A 21,380-nucleotide genomic window follows, 5' to 3' on the forward strand; every position below is an offset into this window, starting at 1 on the left:
AAGCCCCATGTTAGCCTCCATGCTAAGCATGGAGCCTCCTTAGGATTTTCTTTGTCTCTTTCTCTCTCCCTCCGCCCCTCTCCCAGGTTTCACTCTCTTAAAATAAAAAAGGTAAAAAGAGCTTAAAATTTGATTCCCACCCCTGTGACTTGCTCAGTGAATATGGATAGCATATTACTTACCTTCCCTCAAGCCTCCTTGTTTTCACTGTAAGATGAAGACAGTGTCACTTATTTTGCAGTATTGTAATCAGAAATGAATTAGACATGTAACACACATAGTTCTTAGTCAACAACCAAGAAATAAATCTGTTACTTCTACTCCTGTTCACTCAGAAAACCTAGACAGGCAGTATAGTGAAGTAGCTTAACAAGAATGTTTGGGATCAAGAATGATTCAGTTCAGATTATATATATATATAGTGCTGTGATTTGGGTCAAGACATTCCACTTTTCTGTGCCCGTTTCTATAAAATCCTGGGGAAATGTTTAGTATATGATATGTTATGAAACCCATGTAAGACAGTCAGCTTAGAGCCTCGAGCATGTGTGCAATTCATGGAGCCCCTTCCTGACTGTGCACTGGGTATTAGTGCCTGGTGCTGGGTGTTGGTGAGTGTGTGATATGCCCTTCTCCTCACTTGCTGTACATAGTAATGAGAAGCCAGGCCCACTGTGTGTTCATCACATAAGGAAATGAGACTTAAAAATTGACATGATGCTTCTTCATTCTAGGTTTCTCAAACCAAACCCCAACTCTGAGCTCCATTTCATTATTTTACGCATCTGATAGACATTCTTTAAAATCAGTAAACATTCTATAAAATCTCTTTCAAAGAAATGTAAAGTTTCTGGTTGAGAAATTGTGTTAAACCCACATAGCCTCCCACTAGGACAGCCTCCAGAACTTCCTTTTATGGTCGTTGAGTAACGGTGTCCTAGTACTTTCAGTTTCGGGTTCCTATAAAGTCTGTTACTGGGGTTGCTTTGCTTCTACTTGTCTTTAAAGGAAATCTGGAAAGTCCGATGGCATTACACAGGTAAAATAAAAGATCCATGTTCCAGTGCAAGAGGGAGAAGTAAGAAACTGCTCTGCCTAACTGAAGAAGATAAAAAAAAGGTAATGTCTCCACTTTACCATCAAAGCAGCTTTCTCTTCAGGTTTAAAGGAGCTCTACTCTGGGAAATGGAGCTCATGACAAGGTTGGGGCAGGGATGGGAAGGGATTTATAAAGGTCAGTTTCTTAAAAAGTGGCCAGGATAAGGCTGCCTGGGTGGCTCAGTTGGCCGAGCCTCCAACTTCAGCTCAGGTCATGATCTCACAGTTCCATGAGTTCGAGCCCCACGTCGGGCTCTCTGCTGCCAGCACAGAGCCTGCTTCAGATTCTCTGTCCGCCTCTCTCTTTCCCTCCCCACTGTGTGCTCTCTCTCTCAAAAATAAATACACACTTTGAAAAAAGTGATAAGCATCAAGACGGGCTACAGGTGAGTCTGCTGTGGGACGCTAGGTCAGATAATGAAATACCAGTGTCATCAGATGGTAGCATGTTCCTATCTGTTACTACTGTGCTTGTGTGAAATTAGACACCAGCAGCATGGGGCTAAATGAAGTTTGAAACGCATTAGGATTGTCTTTCTTTTTGCTGACTTTGTCTGTGTTGACTGGGGACACAGTTAAACTCACATTATCTTTGATAGAACTTCCTTAGTACAGATCCAACTGCAGCTAAGAAACTGAAAGGTTGCATATATATTATATTCAAGAAAAGAAAAGAATAGAAATGAGGTGCAGTGAACAGCCACCTGACACTGAATTTTTAAATGTTTACTTATTTTTAGAGAGAGAGAGAGCACATAATCAGGGGAAGGGCAGAGAGAGGGAGAGAGAGAGAATCCCAGGTAGGCTCTGAGATGCCAGCGAAGATCCCAACACAGGACTCAGACTCACGAAACCATGAGATCATGAGCTGAGCCAAGATAAGAATCTTGAGTCACCCAGGTATCCCCACCCAATACTATTAAAAACAGAGAAAGAAAAATCTGAAACCCAGAGTTAAAAGAAAAGACTTATGAAAACATCATACTTTTAAATTATGGTTTTTAATCACTTGAGCTTTGTTTCAAAGTGTATTTCTTCCTTTAGAAATAGTCCAGGTTCAGTAGATCCAATTACTTAGTGCCAACTTACTCCTTACCTCTTACAAGTAGAATCTGGAGCCCATTTGACTAGAAAGTTTCTGTTTTAAAGAATCTACTGATGCATCACTAAAGGCAACATCTTTGTTTACCTTGACCTCTCTGTGCTCTCAAGCAGTTCCAATCTTGCCTTCTGGAAATTCCTGGCCTGAATTCCTTGGCGTGGCACTCTCTCTCCTTTCCAGTTTCAGTTTCCCTTTCACAACCCCTATATTCCTCTTCCTGCTTCCCCTTCTCTACAAAATGGAAAAGCAGAACAAAACAGAAAACATAGAAGTGTATGTCTGAAAATACAAATCTTTTCTTTCAACAACTTTCCCTGTACCTCTCCTGATCTGCTTTCTGATTTTTTTTTTTAGTTTCAGGTGTACAATATAATGATTCAACAATTCTATACATTATTCAGTGCTCATCACAATAAGTACACTCTTAATTCCCTTATCTGTTTCACCCCAAACCCGATGCACCTTTCCTCCAGCAACTTCCAGTTTGTTTTCTATTTTTTAGAATCTAGGTGGTTTTTGCATTTTCCCCCTCTTTTTTGCTTTGTTTCTTTTGTTTCTTAAATTAATTTCATATATGAATGAAATCATATGGTATTTGCGTTTCTCTAACTGACTTATTTCCGTTAGGATTATACCCTCTATATCCACCCATGTTGTTGGAGATAGCAAGATCTCATTCTTTTTTATGGCTGAGTAGTAATATTCCATTGTGTGTATATACCATTTCCTCTTTATCTATTCATCTATAGATGGACGCTTTGATTGCTTCTATAGTTTAGCTATTGTCAATAATGCTGCAGTAAACAAAGGGGTGCATATGTACTTTCAAATTAATGTTTTTGTTTTCTTTGGGTAAATACCCAGTAGTATAATTACTGGATCATGTGGTAGTTCTATTTTTAATTTTTTTAGGAACTTCCACACTGTTTTCCAGAGTGGCTGTACCAGTTTGCATTCCCCCCAACAGTGCCCCAGGAATCCTTTTCTCCACATCATCAGCATCTTATCTTGAGGTTTTTTTTATTTTGGCAATTCTGATAGGTATAAGGTGATAACTCATTGTGATTTTGATTTGCATTTCTCTGATGATTAGTAATGTCAAGCATCTTTTCATGTGTCCATTGGCCATCTGTATGTCTTCTTTGGAAAAATGTCTATTTATGTCTTCTTCCCATTTTTAATTGGATTATTGGTTTTTTGGTATTGAGTTGTATAAATTATAGGCTTTGGGTATTAACCCTTTATCAAATGTATCATTTGCAAATATCTTCTCTAATTCAGTAAGTTGTCTTTTTGTTTTGTTGATGGTTCCCTTTTCTGTGCAAAACTTCCTATTTTAATGTAGTCCTAATAGTTTATCTTTGCTTTTTTGTTTCATTTGACTCAGGAGACACATCTAGAAAACTGTTTCTATGGCTGATGTCAAAGAAATTATTGCCTGTGTTTACTTCTAGGAATTTTGTGGTTTCACATCTCATATTTAGGTCTTTAATACATTTTGAGTTGATTTTTGTGTATGGATAAGAAAATGGTCCAGATTTGGGGCACCTGGGTGGCTCAGTCAGTTGAGCATTGAACTTCGGCTCAGGTCATGATCTCATGGTTCATGAGTTCAAGCCCTGTGTTGGGTCTGTGCTGACAGCTCAGAGTCTGGACCCTGCTTTGGATTCTGTGTCTCCCTCTCTCTCTGTTCCTCCCCTGCTTGCACTCTGTCTCTCCCTCTCTCTCAAAAATAAATAAAAATTTAAAAATTTTTTAAAAAGACCTCAACTGCAGCAGTTTCTTACTTGACACATCCCCAAAGGCAAGGGAATCAAGAGCAAAAATGAACTACTGGGACCTCGTTAAGATAAAAACCTTCGGCATGACAAAGGAAACAATCAATAAAACTAATAGGCAACCAACGGAATGGGAAAAGATAGTTACAAATGACATATCAGATAAAGGGCTAGTATACAAAATCTATAAGGAACTCACCAAACTCCACACCCAAAGAACAAATAATCCGGTGGAGAAATGGGCAGAAGACATGAACAGACACTTCTCCAAAGAGGACATCCAGATGGCCAACAGACACATGAAATGATGCTCAAGGTCCTTCATCATCAAAGAAATACAAATCAAAACCACACTGAGATACCACCTCACACCAGTCAGAGTGACTACAATGAACAAATCAGGAGACTCTAGATGCTGGTGAGGATGTGGAGAAATGGGCACCCTCCTACACTCTTGGTGGGAATGTAAGCTGGTGCAATCTTTCTGGAAAACAGTGCGGAGGTTCCTCAGGAAACTAACAATAGAACTCCCCTATGACCCAGCAATAGCACTGCTAGGAATTTACCCAAGGGACACAGGGGTGCTGATGCATAGGGGCACATGTACCCCAATGTTCAGAGCAGCACTCTCAACAACAGCCCAAACATGAAAAGAACCTAAGTGTCCATCAACAGATGAATGGATCAGGAAGATGTGGTTTACCTATACAATGGAATACTACATGGCAATGAGAAAGAATGAAATCTGGCCATTTGTAGCAACATGGATGAAACTTGAGGGTGTTATGCTGAGTGAAATAAGTCAGGCAGAGAAAGACAGATAACATATGTTTGCACATATAGGTGGATTAGGAGGGAGCTAACGGAGGACCATGAGGGAGAAGAAGGGCAAAAATATTTGGGGAGAGGGAGGGAGGTGAACCATGAGAGACTCTTGAATGCTGAGAACAAACTGAGGGCTGATGGGGGAGGGGGAGAGGGGAAGGGGGGTGATGGACATGAGGGAGGGCACTAGTTGGGATGAGCACCGAGTCTTAAATGTAAACCAACTGGACAATAAACATTTAAATAAATAAGTACATACATAAAATAGTACAATGAGAAAAAAAATAGTCCAGTTTCATTATTTATTTCATTATTTCATTATAGTGCTGTCCAGTTTTCTAACACCATTTGTTGAAGAGACTGTCTTTTCCCTACTCTTGTATATTCTTACCTCCTTTATTGTAGATCAATTGACTATAAAAACATGAGTTTATTTCTGGATTCTCTATTCTATACTATTGATCTATGTGTCTCTTTTTGTGCCAGTACAACACTGTTTTGATTACGATGGCTGTTTGGTATATCTTGAAATCTGAGATTGTGATACCTGCAGTTTTGTTCTTCTTTTTCAAAATTACTTTGGCTATTTGTAGTCACGTACAAATTTTAGGATTCTTTGTTCTAGATCTGTGAAAAAGGCTATTGGTGTTTTGATAGAAATTGCACTGGGGCACCTAGGTGGTTCAGTCAGTTGAGTGAATTGATTTCGGCTCGGGTCATGATTTCATGGTCCATGATTTCAACCCCCGCATTGGGCTCTGTGCTGACAGCTTGGAGCCTGGAGCCTGCCTCGGATTCTGTGTCTCCCTCCCTCTCTGCACCCTCCCCTGCTCTCACTCTGTCTCTCTCTATGTCTCTCTCTTCTCTCTCTAAAAATAAAAAAAGCATTAAGAAATTTTAAAAAAGAAATTGCATTAACTCTGTAGATTTCTTGGGTAGTGTGGACATTTTAACAATGTTCATTCTCCCAATCAGTGAGCACAAAGTATCTTTCCATTTGTTTGTCTCACTGAGATCCTTCACCCTTTCCTCAAGTCCAGTAAGTATCTTTATGATCATTACTTTGAATTCTCTGTCAGGCATATTTCTTATCTCCATTTCAGTTAGCTCTTTTACTGTGATTTTTGTCTTGTTCTTTCTTCTGGGACGTATTCCTCTGTCTCCTCATTTTGTATAACACTCTGCACTTGTATAAAGTCAGCTATGTCTCCTGATCTTGGCATTATGAAGAAGAGGTCCTAAGAGTGTCTTCTAGTGCAACACCCCCTGTTCACCAGAGCTTGGTACTACTACAGGGGTGTCTCCTATGTGTGTTGTGTGAGCCTTATCGTTGTGGTTGAGCCAGGTTTGCCTTCAGTGAATTGTCTGATATGTCCCTCTTTCCCTATTATGAGCAGGGTTTGGTCTTTGTGCTCTTACAGGGCCAGCCTTGGGCTTGTAGTTAGCTCAAAAGAGATGCCTGCCCTCAGTGCATTAGCCAAAACTGTGATCACACTGAACTGCGTAGTGTTCTCTGTGCATTGTTCCCTGAGAGGCTTCTGTTGGTGGACAGGGCCTACAGTTAGATCAGATGTCTGACCCTAGTCTGTCTTTTGGGGTTGCAGTTAACCCAAACTATAAGGCTCTTCCTCTGTGCTGCCCCTTGTGAGGTTTTTGTTGGTAGGCAGAGCTGGCAGTTGGATCGGATGTCTGCCCCCTCCCCCACAACTGAGGCTGCAGTTAAATTGGTGTGTGTGGTTGTCTTCCCCTCTCACAGTCACCACGGAGTGGTGCTGGCCACTGTTGAGGCTGCTTCAAGGACGAGACCTGGCCAGAGCACTTTGGAGGAACTTCTCTTGAGTGGGGTGTGTTGGATGGCGGGGGAGGGGGGGAGGGATCTGCAGGAGAACAAGATACATGGTGTTAGCAAACTAGACGATGAGTGTTCATAGTAGTTCCCACAGGTGTCTGTGTAACCAGTCTGGGGTTAGGAGAGAGAAATGGCATCTACTAGTTCTCTAGTTCTTGGAGAAGTCTCCTAAAAGTCCCTACCCCTTCTGCACACATTCTGAGGTTAGTAAATAAATCTCCTCATACACCCCAGGCTCCTTTCAAACTACTGCTTCTATGCTGTATCTAAGTGGGTTTGTTTTTTCTGCTGGCTCTTTGGGAGTAGGGATTCAGTTTTCTATCACCCTCCAGGCTCTCTAAGATTTTTCTTAAGATGTTAAGCCCCACTGGTTGTAAAAACTCAAAAGGTTAAGCCCCTCTGGTTTTCAGAGCCAAATGTAACAGAGACTTTTATCCCCCACTGCATGTGCAGAGACCCCATGTCTAGGGTGCCCAGTGAGGGGTCTGCTCCTCTCCCTTCTCTGTACTTGCGGTATCGCCCGTGCTTGTGGTTAGTCTTCTAGATTGGCTTAGTGTCCAACCAGACTTCGCCTTTGCTACTGTTTTCAGTGTGGCCTCCTCTCCACAATTACCTGTGGACGGTGTGTTCTGCCAGTCTTTAGTTCATTTTCTGGGTTAATTACACTGACGTGCCAGTTATTTAAGTGCGACAAGGTGAGCATAGGATCCTCCTACTCTGCCATCTTTCCAGGCTCCTCTGCCTCCTGACCTTTTAATCCTTATTTCATATCTTTTGTTCCCTCACTCACACACAAGGAAACATGATTTTTAGCCGTGTTAAGTATTTCCAGTGTACTCATACCCCACGCAGCTGGAGGTTAACTTACTGTGATGATAATAAAGTTGAAGTTTAAAGGCCCCTAGCTTATAAAAGCCCATACCAAGGCTTCAGAAGGGTCCCTAGTCATATGTTTCAGATGGTCATATGTTTTTATAAAATTTGCAAAAGTAAGTTAATTTTATAAAATTTGCAAAAGTAAGTTATATTGGTTCCACTTTTGGAATGGTAATGTGAGAATTCTGTGGACCCTCATTCCAGCCAACAAGCATAACTATGGGAGAGGGGACACATTTAGAATCTCTGGGAACTGTTCACGGGTATACATGAAATTACATATGAAAGTCATTATTCATCGTAAGAATTAATGAATAAATAAATCAACATTGAATATTTTCCATATAACCAGGATGTAAAATAAATCTCTCTAAATTCTATTCTATGTTCCATTTAATATTTACTCTAAATTTCTAAAATATTTTTTATTGAGAGAGTGTGTGCACATGCGCATATGTGCATGTAATCAGGAGAGAGGCAGAGAGAGAGAGGGAGAAAGAGAGAGGTAGAGAGAGAATCCCAACCAGGATCTGTGCTGTAAGTGCAGCCCAACTCAGGGCTCAATCCCACAAACTGTGAGATCATGATCTGAGCCAAAATCAGAGTCAGATACCTAACAGACTAAGCCACACAAGCACCCGTGCTTTACTCTAAATTAAAAAATTTTTTTTAACATTTATTCATTTTTAGAGACAGAGAGAGATGGATTGTGAGTGGGAGAGGGGCCGAAAGAGAGGAAGACACAGAATCTGAAGCAGGCTCCAGGCTCTGAGCTGTCAGCACAGACTGATGTGGAACTCAAATCCACAGATCATGAGATCATGAGATCATGACCTGAGCTGAAGTCAGACACTTAACTGACTGAGCCACCCAGGCGCCCCTCTAAAATTTTTAATGAGAATCCAAAAGGAAAGTTTTCCATGGTGAATTCAATGGACAATTTTGTTCATAAGAGTGGCTCAATGTTCATAAGATATGGTCATACCAATATTTTTTCAATGGACTACTTTGATAATACTTATGTAACTTTCTAAATGATACATATCTTATCTATCTTAGTGATGAAACAAAACTTTTGGCCATGTTGAGGAAACTGAGGACTCCAACTTCTGAACGTAAAATAACCTGGTGAAGTTCTTGATCTACTTGGACTGGCAATTTTATTTCATCCCATCTCTTCCCTTGCAGACCAGGGAACACCGTGAACATGGAATCAGAGATCTGCATGCCGGCCCCAGTGTGCCTCATTGAGAACACTGAAGGGCAACTGGTGGTTAATCAGGAAGCTTTGGAGATCCTGTCAGCCACCAAGAATCCTCTCGTGGTGGTGGCTATTGTGGGCCTCTACCGCACAGGCAAATCCTACCTGATGAACAAGCTGGCTGGGAAGAACAAGGGTGAGTGGCACCAAAAAAGCTCTGCCGAGTCCCTTCTGTCCACCCACATTGCCTGCACTGAGCATGGTGATGCAAGGAGAGAAAGTTAGAGACACGGAGGAATAGTGAAAGTTATCTTTTAATTCACGGTTATGCTCTTATCTTCACTATGATCTGAAAGAGGCAGTTCATCCCTCTCCCACTTTGCCTTAGTTTCCCCTTTTAAAAGCATAAATTGTTCCTTTCCTAGAAAGACTAGTGCAGTAATAAAAATCATTAATGTACATAATAAGACATTGACTAAAATGTTCATGTAGTAAAAGCAAATTTTCACCGGTTATTAAGATGCAAAGAATGTTTCTGTCTGTATTGGCTTTTTTTTCACTGTTGTAAAATATACATAACATAAAATTTACCATTGGAATCATTTTTAAGCCTACATATAGTTCCGTGGCATTAAGTAAATTCACACTGTTATGCAGCCATCACTATTATCCATCTCCATAATTTTTTCAATTTCCTCAACAGAAACTCTGTACCCATTAAACAATAACTCCCCAGCCCACGGCAACCACCATTCTATATTCTATCTCTATGAACTTGACTGTTCTAGAAACCTCATTTAAGAGGAATCAGACCTTTTTTGTCCTTTTGTGATTTGCTCATTTCACTTGGCATAATGTCTTCAGTGTTGTACCATGTGTCAGAATTCTGTCCCTTTTTAAGGCTGAATAACTACTATGTGCACACTGATTTGTTTATCCCTTCATGTGTTGAAGGACTCTTGGGTTGCCTCCACCTTTTGGCTATTATGGATAATTTGCTAAAAACACGAGGGCACAAATATATGTTCAAATCCCTACTTTTACTTGGGGGTGGGGTGGGGATTATATGCCTCCAAATCATATAGGAATTCTATTTTAATTTTTTAAAGAAACCATCATATTGTTTTCCACAGCAACTGTATCATTTTCCATTCGCACCAGAAACATATAAGGTTTCTAATATCCTCACATCCTCCCCAACACTTACTGTTTTCTGGTTTTTTGATAGTGGCCATCCCAATGAGTGTGAAGTAGGATCTCATTGTGGTTTTGATTTGTTTTTCCCTAATGACTAGTGATGTTGAGCATCTTTTCATTTGTTTATTGGTCATTTATGTATTTGCTTTGGAGAAATGTCTATTCAAGTCCTTTGTTCTTGTTTTAATCAGGTTGGTTTTTTGTGTTGCATTGTAGGATTTCTAGATCCATCTGCTATTAAAACTCCACCCCCTCTTCTCCCTACTCCCCCTCATAGGCTTCTCTCTGGGCTCCACGGTACAATCTCACACCAAAGGAATCTGGATGTGGTGTGTGCCTCATCCCAAGAAGCCAGACCACACCCTAGTTCTTCTTGACACTGAGGGCCTGGGAGATGTAGAGAAGGTAAGGATTGAGGATTCAGTTTTGAAATAAGGCCCTTATCCCTGAATATTCTCTACACAATTTAATTTTTCTTTAAATAGGAGCTTACATTTAATCACAATATGTTCTCTTAAATTTCTGTTTATGTGCCCTAAGACCAAGGTTAGCAACCAGTAATCAGGAAAATGTTTACAAGGCAGAATTCTAGAAGAAGATCATAGTAATCATTAATAATTAGTAATATTCTAATGATTAACAATAGGCTGTATGCAGGGCTCAGTCAGTTAAGTGTCTGAGACTTCAGCTCAGGTCATGATCCCACAGTTCATGAGTTCGAGCCCCGCATTGGGCTGTGTGCTGACAGCTCAGAGCCTGAAGCCTGCTTCAAATTCTGTGTCTCCCTCTCTCTCTGTCCTTCCCCCACTCACACTCCGTCTCTCTAAAAATTAATAAACATTAAAAAAAATTTTTTAAGGCTGTATGCTAAACCAGTTAACCCAGAAGCTTAAAATCAATGTCATGAGTTCAATCCTGCAGAGAATTTTAGTTAAGGATTTAGATTCTGCAGGTCTATTACCCTCGTATTTTTATTAATGTTTTATTTATTTCTGAGAGAGAGACATCATGAGCATGGAAGGGTCAGAGAGAGAGAGGGAGACACAGAATTTGAAACAGGCTCCAGGCTCTGAGCTAGCTGTCAGCACAGAGCCTGATGCATGGCTTGAACTCACAAACCATGAGATCATGACCTGAGCCGAAGTGGGAAGCTTAACCGACTGAGCCACCCAGGCACCCCACCCTTGTATTTAAATATAAACCCTGTCACTATCTCAGTGGCCTTAGCAAATTATTTGACCTCTTTTAACTTCATCTTTCTGAACGTGTAAAATAGATGTAATAGATCTATATTTGACTCATAGTGTCATTTTGAATAAGATAAGTAATGGAAAATGTTAGGTGCATAATAATTGCTCAGTAAAGTAGCTAACACAGTATATGTGTTACTCTCATATAAGTCAATTTTGCTATAAAAAGGAAAGGTCTAAATTTATTATTATTTTCTAAAATGTTTATTTAATTTTGAGAGAGACAGTGAGACAGAGCACAAGTAGAGGAGGGGCAGTGAGAGAGGGAGACACAGAATCCGAAGTAGGCTCCAGGCTCTAAACTGTCAGCACAAGCCCAGGGCTCGAACTCACGGGGCTCGAAATCACAAGTCGTGAGATCATCTATGCTGAATCAGACACTCAACTGACTGAGCCACTCAGGTGCCCTGAATGTTCTAAATTTAAATTCTATTAAGGCTTTAGAAGCCCACCAACCTTGACCATTGGTTTTGTAATTATCTGCCAATGATCATAAGAAGACCTAGTGAGAATCGGTATAAACTAAAAATACTAATCATAAAATGATCCAAAAGCCAAGTCCCACTAACATTTTAATTTAGATTTGGTTTTCTCATAATGCTTATTAATCTTTACATAAAAGCCCTCTAATTAATTAAGCATCTTTTTACTGCTGCTGATCTGGAAAGTGTCAGGAGAATGAAACCCAACAGCTTGAACATGTTCTGATTTGCAGGGTGACAACCAGAACGATTCCTGGATCTTTGCCCTTGCAATACTCCTGAGCAGCACGTTTGTGTACAATAGCATGGGAACCATCAACCAGCAGGCCATGGACCAACTGCAGTATCCTTTTTGTAGTTCAAAATGGCCTCAAAGTAAGAGGGAAGAATTGCATTTAAAAATCAACTGCTTGGTTGTGGACCCTGGTGAATCCAGCACAAAAAGAGAAAATGTAAAAAATAATTCAAGGGCAGGGAAAAGATTCTATGTACCCACTGAAAAATTGACACTTGGATTTAAATCAAAGGTGAAGTGAAGGTTTTAAGTATGTGGAACTAGTATGGGATCAGGGACGCTGTTCTTTGATGCCAGTTTTCCTTAGTTTGCTACTCAGCTATGTGACAGAGCTGTCAGATCGGATCAGGGCAAAGTCCTCCCCCAATTCCAATGGGGTTGAAGATTCAGCGGACTTTGTGAGCTTCTTTCCAGATTTTGTGTGGACACTGAGGGATTTCTCCTTAGAACTGGAAGCAGATGGACGACCCATCACAGCTGATGAGTACCTGGAGAACTCACTCAAGCTTAAACAAGGTAAAAAGGGACTTAGAAATAAATGGAGATTATAAACGTAAGAGACTATCACTTTTTTTCAGTGTGCCGTGTACAGTTCTCTTATATTTATAGTTTTCTGTTTTTTCTTAGCTGGCTTTCAGTAAGAATTAATGCTTGTTTAATATATGAATTAGTAGATTGGATTTTAAATTATATTCTCCTCTCTTCTAAGAATAGTTTCTTTCTCTTTCATCTTTCCCTGTGCTATTATCCCTGTGACTTTATCTGCCTGCATAGGGCTTGTGATTAAGCCAAAGAATATGGTGTAGAATAGGCACTGATTGGAAGAAAATAGATAAAAGCATGAGCAGTGCTCTAGTCCGGGGATTGGCAAATGATGGCTCACAGGCCAATGACGGCCAACCCAGCCCACCCGCTGTCTTTGTAGAGAAGGTTTTATTGGAATAATGCTATGCCCATTCATTTATAGATTGTCTATGGCTCCTTTCTTGCTGCAAGAGCAGAACTGAGTACTTGGAAAAGAGACCACCTCATTTGCAAAGCATAAAATATTTACTATTTGGTCCTTTACAGAAAAAGGTTACAAGTATTTCTATTCAGGAAATTCCTTTCTTATCTTCCTGCAGGTACCACTCAAAATGATCAAAATTTTAATCTGCCCCGACTCTGTATCCGGAAGTTCTTCCCGAAGAAGAAATGCTTCATCTTTGACCGACCCACTCATCGGAAGAAGCTAGGCCAGCTTGAGACACTGCATGATAATGAGCTGGATCCTGAATTTGTGCAACAAGCTACAGTCTTCTGTTCCTACATCTTTAGCAAGTCCAAAACTAAAACTCTTTCAGGAGGCATCAAAGTCAATGGACCTCGTGAGTCCTCTTCACAGTCTTTTTCTTCCATTGTTAAGACCAAAGGAGGGCAGGGGTGCCTGGGTGGCTCAGCAGGTTAAGCGTCTGACTTCAGCTCAGGTCATGATCTCACAGTTCGTGGGTTCCAGCCTCACGTCAGGCTCTGTGCTGACAGCTAGCTCAGAGCGTGGAGCCTGCTTCAGATTTTGTGTCTAACCTCTCTCTCTGACCCTCGCCTGCTCACACTGTCTCTTTCTCTCTCTCACAAATAAAAAAAACATTAAAAAGAAAAAGACTAAAGGAGGGTAGAGTTACATCCACCTAGTTTCAGCTTTAAAAAATGAGAATCTACTGCTCTTCCTGTGTTACATTCTAGACAGCACCAACATTTCTAATAGATTTTACTAGCCAAATTTCTCGGGTGAGAAAAGATAGGAAAGGTGTAAGGAAAAAAACCCTCTGTTTCTTAAAACTGCCCTATTAGAATCTGCATTGTTCAATGTGGTAACCACTTACACAAGTGTGGCTATCTAAATTTAAGTGTAAGCTAATTAAAGGTAAAGAAAATTTAAAATTCTGAGGCACCTCGGTGGCTCAGTGGGTTAAGCATCCAACTTTAGCTCGGGTCATGATCTTACAGTTCGTGGGTTCTAACTCCCCATTGGGCTCTGTGCTGACAACTCAGAACCTGGAGCCTGCTTCAGATTCTGTATCTCCCTCTCTCTCTGCTCCCCCCCCAACTTGTGCTCTGTCTCTCTCTCTCCCTTAAAATTAAATAAACATTAAAAAAATTTTAAGAAAATTTAAAATTCCAATTACCCATATATATTTCAAAAGCCTATACATACAAGGGGCCAGTAGCTGATTGACATAGAATATTTCCTTCATCACAGAAAGTTGTCTTGGACAACACTATACTAGAATAAACAAAATCGAGTACACCTTTTGATTTTTTTCCACATTGGTCAAATGCTTACCACAGATGAGGGCTGATGATAGAGACATAAATGAGAGAGGTATGGTTCCTGTCCTAATAGAAGTTGGGGGTAAAGTGGATGAAAACACTCAATATACATAGGCCTATGCTATCTAGAACAGAGATTCTCGACCTTTGATGTGTAAACATATCACCTGGACATCTTGCCAGCGAGGACGGTCTAATTCAGTTGTTCTGGGGCAGAGGCTGAGAATCTACATTTCTAGCAACTCTCTAGGTGATGCTGAGGACATTGATGCTTTGAGGCAAATGGGTAGGAGTAGACATTATCAGAATTACATAAAATGGAATGTTTCTAATCCCACCGACAACAGGCAACATTATTTGTTCTCTGTTTGTAGGTCTAGAGAAACTGGTGGAGACCTATGTCGATGCCATCAGCCGTGGAGATCTGCCCTGCATGGAGAATGCAGTCCTGGTCTTGGCCCAGATCGAGAATGCAGCCGCAGTGCAAAAGGCCATTGCCCACTATGACCAGAAGATGAGCCAGATGGTGCAGCTGCCCACGGAAACCCTCCAGGAGCTTCTGAACCTGCACAGGGCCTGTGAGAAAGAGGCCATTGAGCTCTTCATGAAGAATTCCTTCAAAGATGTAGACCATTTATGTCAAAAAGACTTAGCGGTAATTTTTTCTCAAGTTCATATGGATTAGGGTCTTAGAAAGCAGAGTACTACCAGAAAATGAAATGGGTATTTATTTTGAGAGAAGCAATTCCTTCTAGACTTTAAAATGGTGACAACCACTATTTGTTATTATCATAAAAAGAACATATTTTATTATGATGAACTCAGAATTTTGAAATCTTTTTCTCATGTATAATAATCTTCCTCATAATTCAACTAAATTCACATAAGTCACAATCAGAGCTTCTAATCAAATGCCCACTGTTAACTAGACTGATGTGATATCCTAATCGATCAGGATGTTGTCCTGATTATCATACGCAGGCTTCTGTTGAGCCACATTTATTCCATATGCAATCACTGGTCCACTTTGAAAAGCAGAAGTTTATCTCTAAAGGTGTAGCAAGAAAGCTAGCAATCTCTGCTCTGAACTTCACCTCTAAGGAGAAAGGGACTTCAGTAAAAGTCAGGAGCAGGAGGAAGGATGGTCCTATTGAGGTGTCTATGAGTTTTTCTAGGGTCATAGACTTCTTTTTGAGAGCTCCTTCAGATATTCCAAGGTCATGCTAACATCTTTTCCCTGATATTCTTTTTACTCTCTATTTTTACATCAAAGGCCCAGCTGGAAAAAAAACGAGATGACTTTTGTAAACGGAATGTGCAAGCATCAACAGATCGTTGCTCAGATTTACTTAAGGAAATTTTCACTCCTCTTGAAGATGCTGTGAAGCAGGGGGTTTATTCTAAACCAGGAGGGTACCGTCTTTTCATCCAGGAAACACAAGAGCTGAAGAGAAAATACCTTCAGATACCTAATAAGGGGATACAGGTAACTAAGATTTATGTGCTGATTCTGGAAAGCTGCCGACATGCCTCCTTCAAAGACCAAAGTGTAATTGCACACATTGCGAGAACACAGCATTCATGCTTTCTTTCAGTAAAACTTGTACAGGGAGCCAGTTATACCAGATAGGTCCTATGTGCTTATCCAAGAGGGCACTCAGTTGAGAATCGAGTTATTAATTGGATTTTCGGATTAACAACCAAGTTGTATTGCAATTCACTCTTGTAGCTAGATCTTTATGCAGCAAGGAACAGAAACTCATTTTCTTAAACAAAAATGGGAATTCATCAGTTTAGGCTTTAAACTGGCTTTAAGGGCTGCTGGATCCAAGATTTCAAATAATGTCATCATCTGCTGTCTGTTACTCCCCTCAACCCTACACTTCCTTCTTTCCTATTCTCTCTCCACCTTTTCTCTGATCTGCTTTCTCCATAATGGGTTCCTTTTTTAGAAACTCACCCCATAGGGTACCAGAGCACCAACAGGTCCAAAATTAGAGCCCTCATTCTAAAAGAACATAGAATCTCTTTTTCCCAGTGTCTATCTCAGTGTCTTATAAAGGATTCTGCTTAGTAAGGTGCCATGATTGGCCAACCTGCAGCATGTGCCCATGCCTGTGGCAAGGTGTACCACCAGATACACTAGGGCCAAGAGGAGCAATTCCTAGAGAAAAGATGGTGGGAAGTCAATCAGGAACGAGCGCTTATATCCATATTCTATTACCAACTCCATGTTCTCTGGGTCCTAAGGCTGAAGAGGTTCTTCAGGCATACTTGAAGACCAAGGAGTCTATGACTGATGCGATTCTACAGACAGACCAGACTCTCACGGAAAAGGAAAAGGAGATTGAAGGTGAGGAGCCAGTCAAGAGACTAGATAGCCTCAAGAGTTCTTAAAGCTTAAATAATTTGGCCCAGTAAGCCTGGGATCCTTAAACTAGGACAAGGAGACCAAAGATGCCCCTTACTTGCTGAAGTCATTTCTGAGTAGGGCATATGTAGTCAGCAGCAACAATGACAGCTAAGCATGCAAGGAAGAGAGGGACAACATGCTTACTCGCATACATTTGTCTTCCTCCTCTCAGTGGAACGTGTGAAAGCTGAATCTGCACAGGCTGCAACAAAATTATTGGAGGAAATGCAAATAAAGAATCAGCAGATGATGGAACAGAAAGAAAAGAGTCATCAGGAACATGTGAAACAGTTAACTGAGAAGATGGAGAGGGATAGAGTCCAGTGGCTGGAAGAACAAGAGAAAATTCTAGCTTTGAAACTTCAGGTATTTAATTGCATTACCGTAAGGTTTCTGTTTTTCTCTTCTCTCCATTCTCCCTGATCGTATCGTAGTGTGGTGGTGAGAACATGAGGCCTGCAGAAAGGACCTTGCTTGCCACTTGTAGTGTTCAATTTCTGTCTGCCTGACTGACCTGGCCCCTGCCTCTATCTGGTTATTATAAGATTCTATTTGTGGTTAGGTCACACCCAGTCCTTTATCTGTACATCCTTTCATCTGTGGTGGCCGTTCCCTGGTGGACATTCTGAAAAATCTCTTACATGGATCTTTTGCTTAATACTATATGAAGCAAGAACTGCTGTGTCTCTGTTACTTAGGACAAGAAACAAAAGTTCAGAAAAGATTAAATAACTTTTATAGGGTCACACAGCTTGGTAAGATATCTGAACTGTCTTCACCACTTAGTAGAAATGTAATCACAGAGCTAGGATGCCCAAGAGAATGTATAAGGAAAATTAAGGGTACTAAAAATATCAAGAAGAAATTTAATACTAAAAAAAAAATCTATGAATGTGGAAACTAGATATAAATTAGAGATTTACTTTAGTGCTATACTTTATTCAATCTCCAATTGTCCCTTTTTAGGAACAGGCTCGTCTATTAAAGGAAGGATTCCAAAACGAGAGCAAACGACTTCATACTGAGATACAAAATATCCAGAGGAGCATGGAAAAGCCAAGGAAATTTTGTTTATTAAGCTGAAGACCCAAAGAATAGAGCTTCCTGGTCATTCTTACCCAAGGCATAACTTAAGTAACTTTCAAATTTGGAAAAGTATCATTAAATTTGCAAGTAATTAAGTTTCGCATTTTTATAACACTAGAAATTTACAAAGATGTGCAGTACTGTAATTAAAAATCATATCCATCTTCCAAAAAATATTGTAAATTGTATGACAGAGGCCAGTTTTACCTCTCTAACACAGAAAGTATATGAGCTAGTACCATTCAGGAAAAATTTATTCCTCTAGGTGACCACTAATAGACAAATGGATGTTGAACAAAGTCTTAGGTAAAAGTTTAGGAACATAGTCAGGCATCAGTTTGGCCAAGTGTACAATGGATTTCAGGGATGATCATGGTAGCTTCTTAGTGAAAACAACGTGTGGTTTTCCATTATATCACAGCTGCACCATCTGTGAGCAATGATGTGATCCAAGCAGAAGGAAACCACCTTATATAGAGATCTAGAATCTACAGAATTTTCATAAGCTAGAAGAAACCATTAGCATGAGTAGGGGTTGGGTCACAAACAAAGGGGCCGAAAAAGGAAACTCCGTTTTTACTTAATTCACCCCGATTGTAACTTTAATGGTACATTTAAAAGCTTTAGATAATTGACACTGGACTGAACATAGTAACATGATGGCAATTATGCATTATGTACTTGTAACAATATATAATTCACAAAGATGGACTTTAAATGATGACAGATATATACTAGAAGACTGAACTAACTTAATTATTAGATCATTTATAATCCTATAAATGAGGCAATCTTTTCCCACTTCTCAATAGTCTATACTAGAAAGTTTGCTGATTTTCCCTGAAGTGATTATAGATTGTTTTTTTATATTTTTTGAATAACAAAACAATGCTCTTGGTATTGCTTAGTGTACATAGACTTCATCCTAATTTTCTAAAGTCCTAGGTAAATGGTTGATAGTTTTCAAAATGATTAAAAATTAGTTTCATGCTGAAAATAAAATATGCCTCACTAGGCTTTTTTTCTCAGTTTTCGCCAAAAAAAAAAAATAAAAAAAAAATAAGGCTTCACTCTTCACAGCAATGGTTGGCTAACTTCTCTTCAAAAGACCAGGTAATAACTATTCAGGGCTTTATGGGCCCTACAGTCTCTGTCTTAACTGCTCAACTCTGCCATGTAGTGTGAAAGCAGTCACAGACAATACATAAATGGATGGACATGGCTGTGTTCCAATAAAACTTTATTTTCAAAAAGAAGTAGCACCCACAAGCCATGGTTTCCAGATTATTGTTCTATGCAAACACTGGGCAAAGTCTATGTATCTGCCTTATGTTGCAGACATAAGTGGCTCCTCCCCACTCATACTCTGTCTCTCAAAAATAAATAAACCTTAGAAAAAATTTTAAAATATTAAAAAAAAGAATCAATTAGGCCAATGAAGGTATTCACTGAAAAATAAACAAAACCTAAAGATTTAAGAAATCTTTTAAATATTTGATAGATATACAGATAAACTAAAAATCAACACTGTTAGTACTCTCCATGCATAATTTCAACGAATTAGATGAAATGGACCAATTTCTAAAAAAAAATCCACAAACTCCTAAAATCCATCTAAGGTGAAATAGATGACCTGAATTGTACTGTAACTTCTAAAGAAATTGAATTTGTAGTTAAAAAAAAAAATCTGAACTGAACTCCACAAGATAGTGGAATAGGAAGTCCCGCCCCTCATCTACACCAAACAATGCTATTTCACTTTGCTGCTATTTCCCTCTAATTGGAACAGCTTAGCATCTAGAGAAAAAATTTGCTCAGCCCATGACTTTTCCCTCAGGAGCAAAATATGAGTGAAGCAACCATCTGATATTAGCCTCACCTTTCAGGATACTACCCAAAGACCTACTTCTATCTCATCTCACTCAAGAGTGATGAGGCACCAGCCTAGTTAGAATGCAAGGGGGGCAACTTAGAACAAAGAAAAGGGCAGGAGCTCTCCACTGCCTGCATGGTTCTATGGGACTGAGAGAAGTTACCCAATTGTCAGAGTTAGAGGAAAGGAGTGAAGTAGAGCTTGCACCCAGTGCCTTTCCAGAACATCCTGGCTTTTTAGTATATTGTCCTAAGGAAGAGGAACAGGCAGCTCTCAACAGCTGGCATGGCTGTATGGGATAGAGAGAGAGACACAATCCAGACTCTTCTCCTTCAGAAGGGAGGGAGAGAAACGGAGCTTAAACTCAACAACTTCACATTTCAGTACTGCGACCTAGGAAAATGTGGCAGGCAGTTTGCGGGGACCTGCATAGCACTGTGAAATTGGAAGAAGGCCCACAACTCTGAGATTTCTCCCCTGGAAGACAGGGAGAGGCCTGGGGTGTGTTTCCAGTCTGCTGCCCTATCAGTGTACTCCTCTTAAGGAAATGGAAAGCAGGCTTACAGTAACCAAAATGGCTCTGTGAAATGGAAAGAAGGTGTACCACCCTGCAATCTCTTCCCTAGAAGGGAGGGAGAGAACTGGGAAGTGCACATCTACAGAAAACATTTGACAAGCCCCCAGGGTCTCCAGCTGGGCTGACCAGTGAATGTCTTTTTCTGCCAAAGCAATCTGTAAAGAGGAAGAGGTGAATGCTTCATCCGATGCACAGATACCAATGCAGAGTTATAAGGAACATGAAGAGTCAGGGAAATACAACACAACCAAATAAACAAAATAAGTCTACAATAACCAACCCTAAAGAAATGGAGAACTATAAGTTGCCTGACAAAGAATTCAAAATAGTACTCTTAAAGCTCAATGAACTACAAGAGAACACAGATAGACAACTACAAAGAAAAAGCAGTAAAATACATGAACAAAATGAGAATGTCCAGAAAGGATTAGAAACCATAAAAAATAATCAAGCAGAAAATCTGAGTTGAAGAATACAACTGACCCCCCTCCCCAAAAAATCAACAGATAGCTTCAACAAGAGACTTAATTATTCAAAAATAATCAATGACCTTTTCATGGAAATGAAAGGTAAAGTGTAGGAAATATAGTCAATGGCATCTTAATAGCATTGTATGGGGACAGATGGTAGCTACCCTTGTAGTGAGCACAGCATAATGTCTACACAGTTGTTGAATCACTATGTTGTACACATGAAACTAAGGTAACATGTATGTCAACTATATACAATTACATAAATAAATACCCTCAGGAGGTTGCTATTCAAAGAAGTTATGAGTGGGGCACCCAGGTGGCTCTGTCAGTTAGGCATCCAACTTCAGCTCAGGTCATTATCTCGTGGTTCGTGAGTTTGAGTCCTGTGTAGACCTGGAGCCTGCTTTGGATTCTGTGTTTCCCTCTTTCTCTGCCCCTCCCCTATCACCCTCTGTCCCTCTCATTCTCAAAAACAAATAAACATTTAAAAAATTAAAATAAATACATAAGAAGTTAGAAGTGAAGTTTTATATAAAGTGAAAAACCAATGCTGAATTTATCTATGTTAAACTTTTGAATTTCATACTCCACACTTATTTTTCAGAACCCAGCACAACTCTATAGTTGTCCTCCATTTGCTTTGCCAAATTGTAATCTTTTTTCCTCTGCCCAGCTGTGTTACACATACAGCATAA

General features: G+C 39.9%; 1 protein-coding gene across 1 annotated transcript; it reads left to right on the plus strand.

The window, feature by feature from the left end:
* The first annotated feature begins 961 nt into the window (after positions 1–961).
* Positions 962–17,857, plus strand: LOC120219775 (guanylate-binding protein 1-like). Its single transcript, XM_039216639.1, has 11 exons — positions 962–1,119; positions 8,717–8,925; positions 10,204–10,331; positions 11,892–12,001; positions 12,273–12,469; positions 13,078–13,320; positions 14,638–14,918; positions 15,537–15,749; positions 16,514–16,616; positions 16,849–17,042; positions 17,643–17,857. The coding sequence occupies exons 2-11, from the start codon at positions 8,736–8,738 to the stop codon at positions 17,757–17,759; spliced, it is 1,776 nt and encodes a 591-aa protein (XP_039072570.1). The 5' UTR covers positions 962–1,119; positions 8,717–8,735; the 3' UTR covers positions 17,760–17,857.
* The last annotated feature ends 3,523 nt before the right edge of the window (positions 17,858–21,380 follow it).

Source organism: Hyaena hyaena, unplaced genomic scaffold (assembly GCF_003009895.1).
Source record: "Hyaena hyaena isolate Hyena2069 unplaced genomic scaffold, ASM300989v1 scaffold_648, whole genome shotgun sequence".
NCBI classification, from domain to species: domain Eukaryota; kingdom Metazoa; phylum Chordata; class Mammalia; order Carnivora; family Hyaenidae; genus Hyaena; species Hyaena hyaena.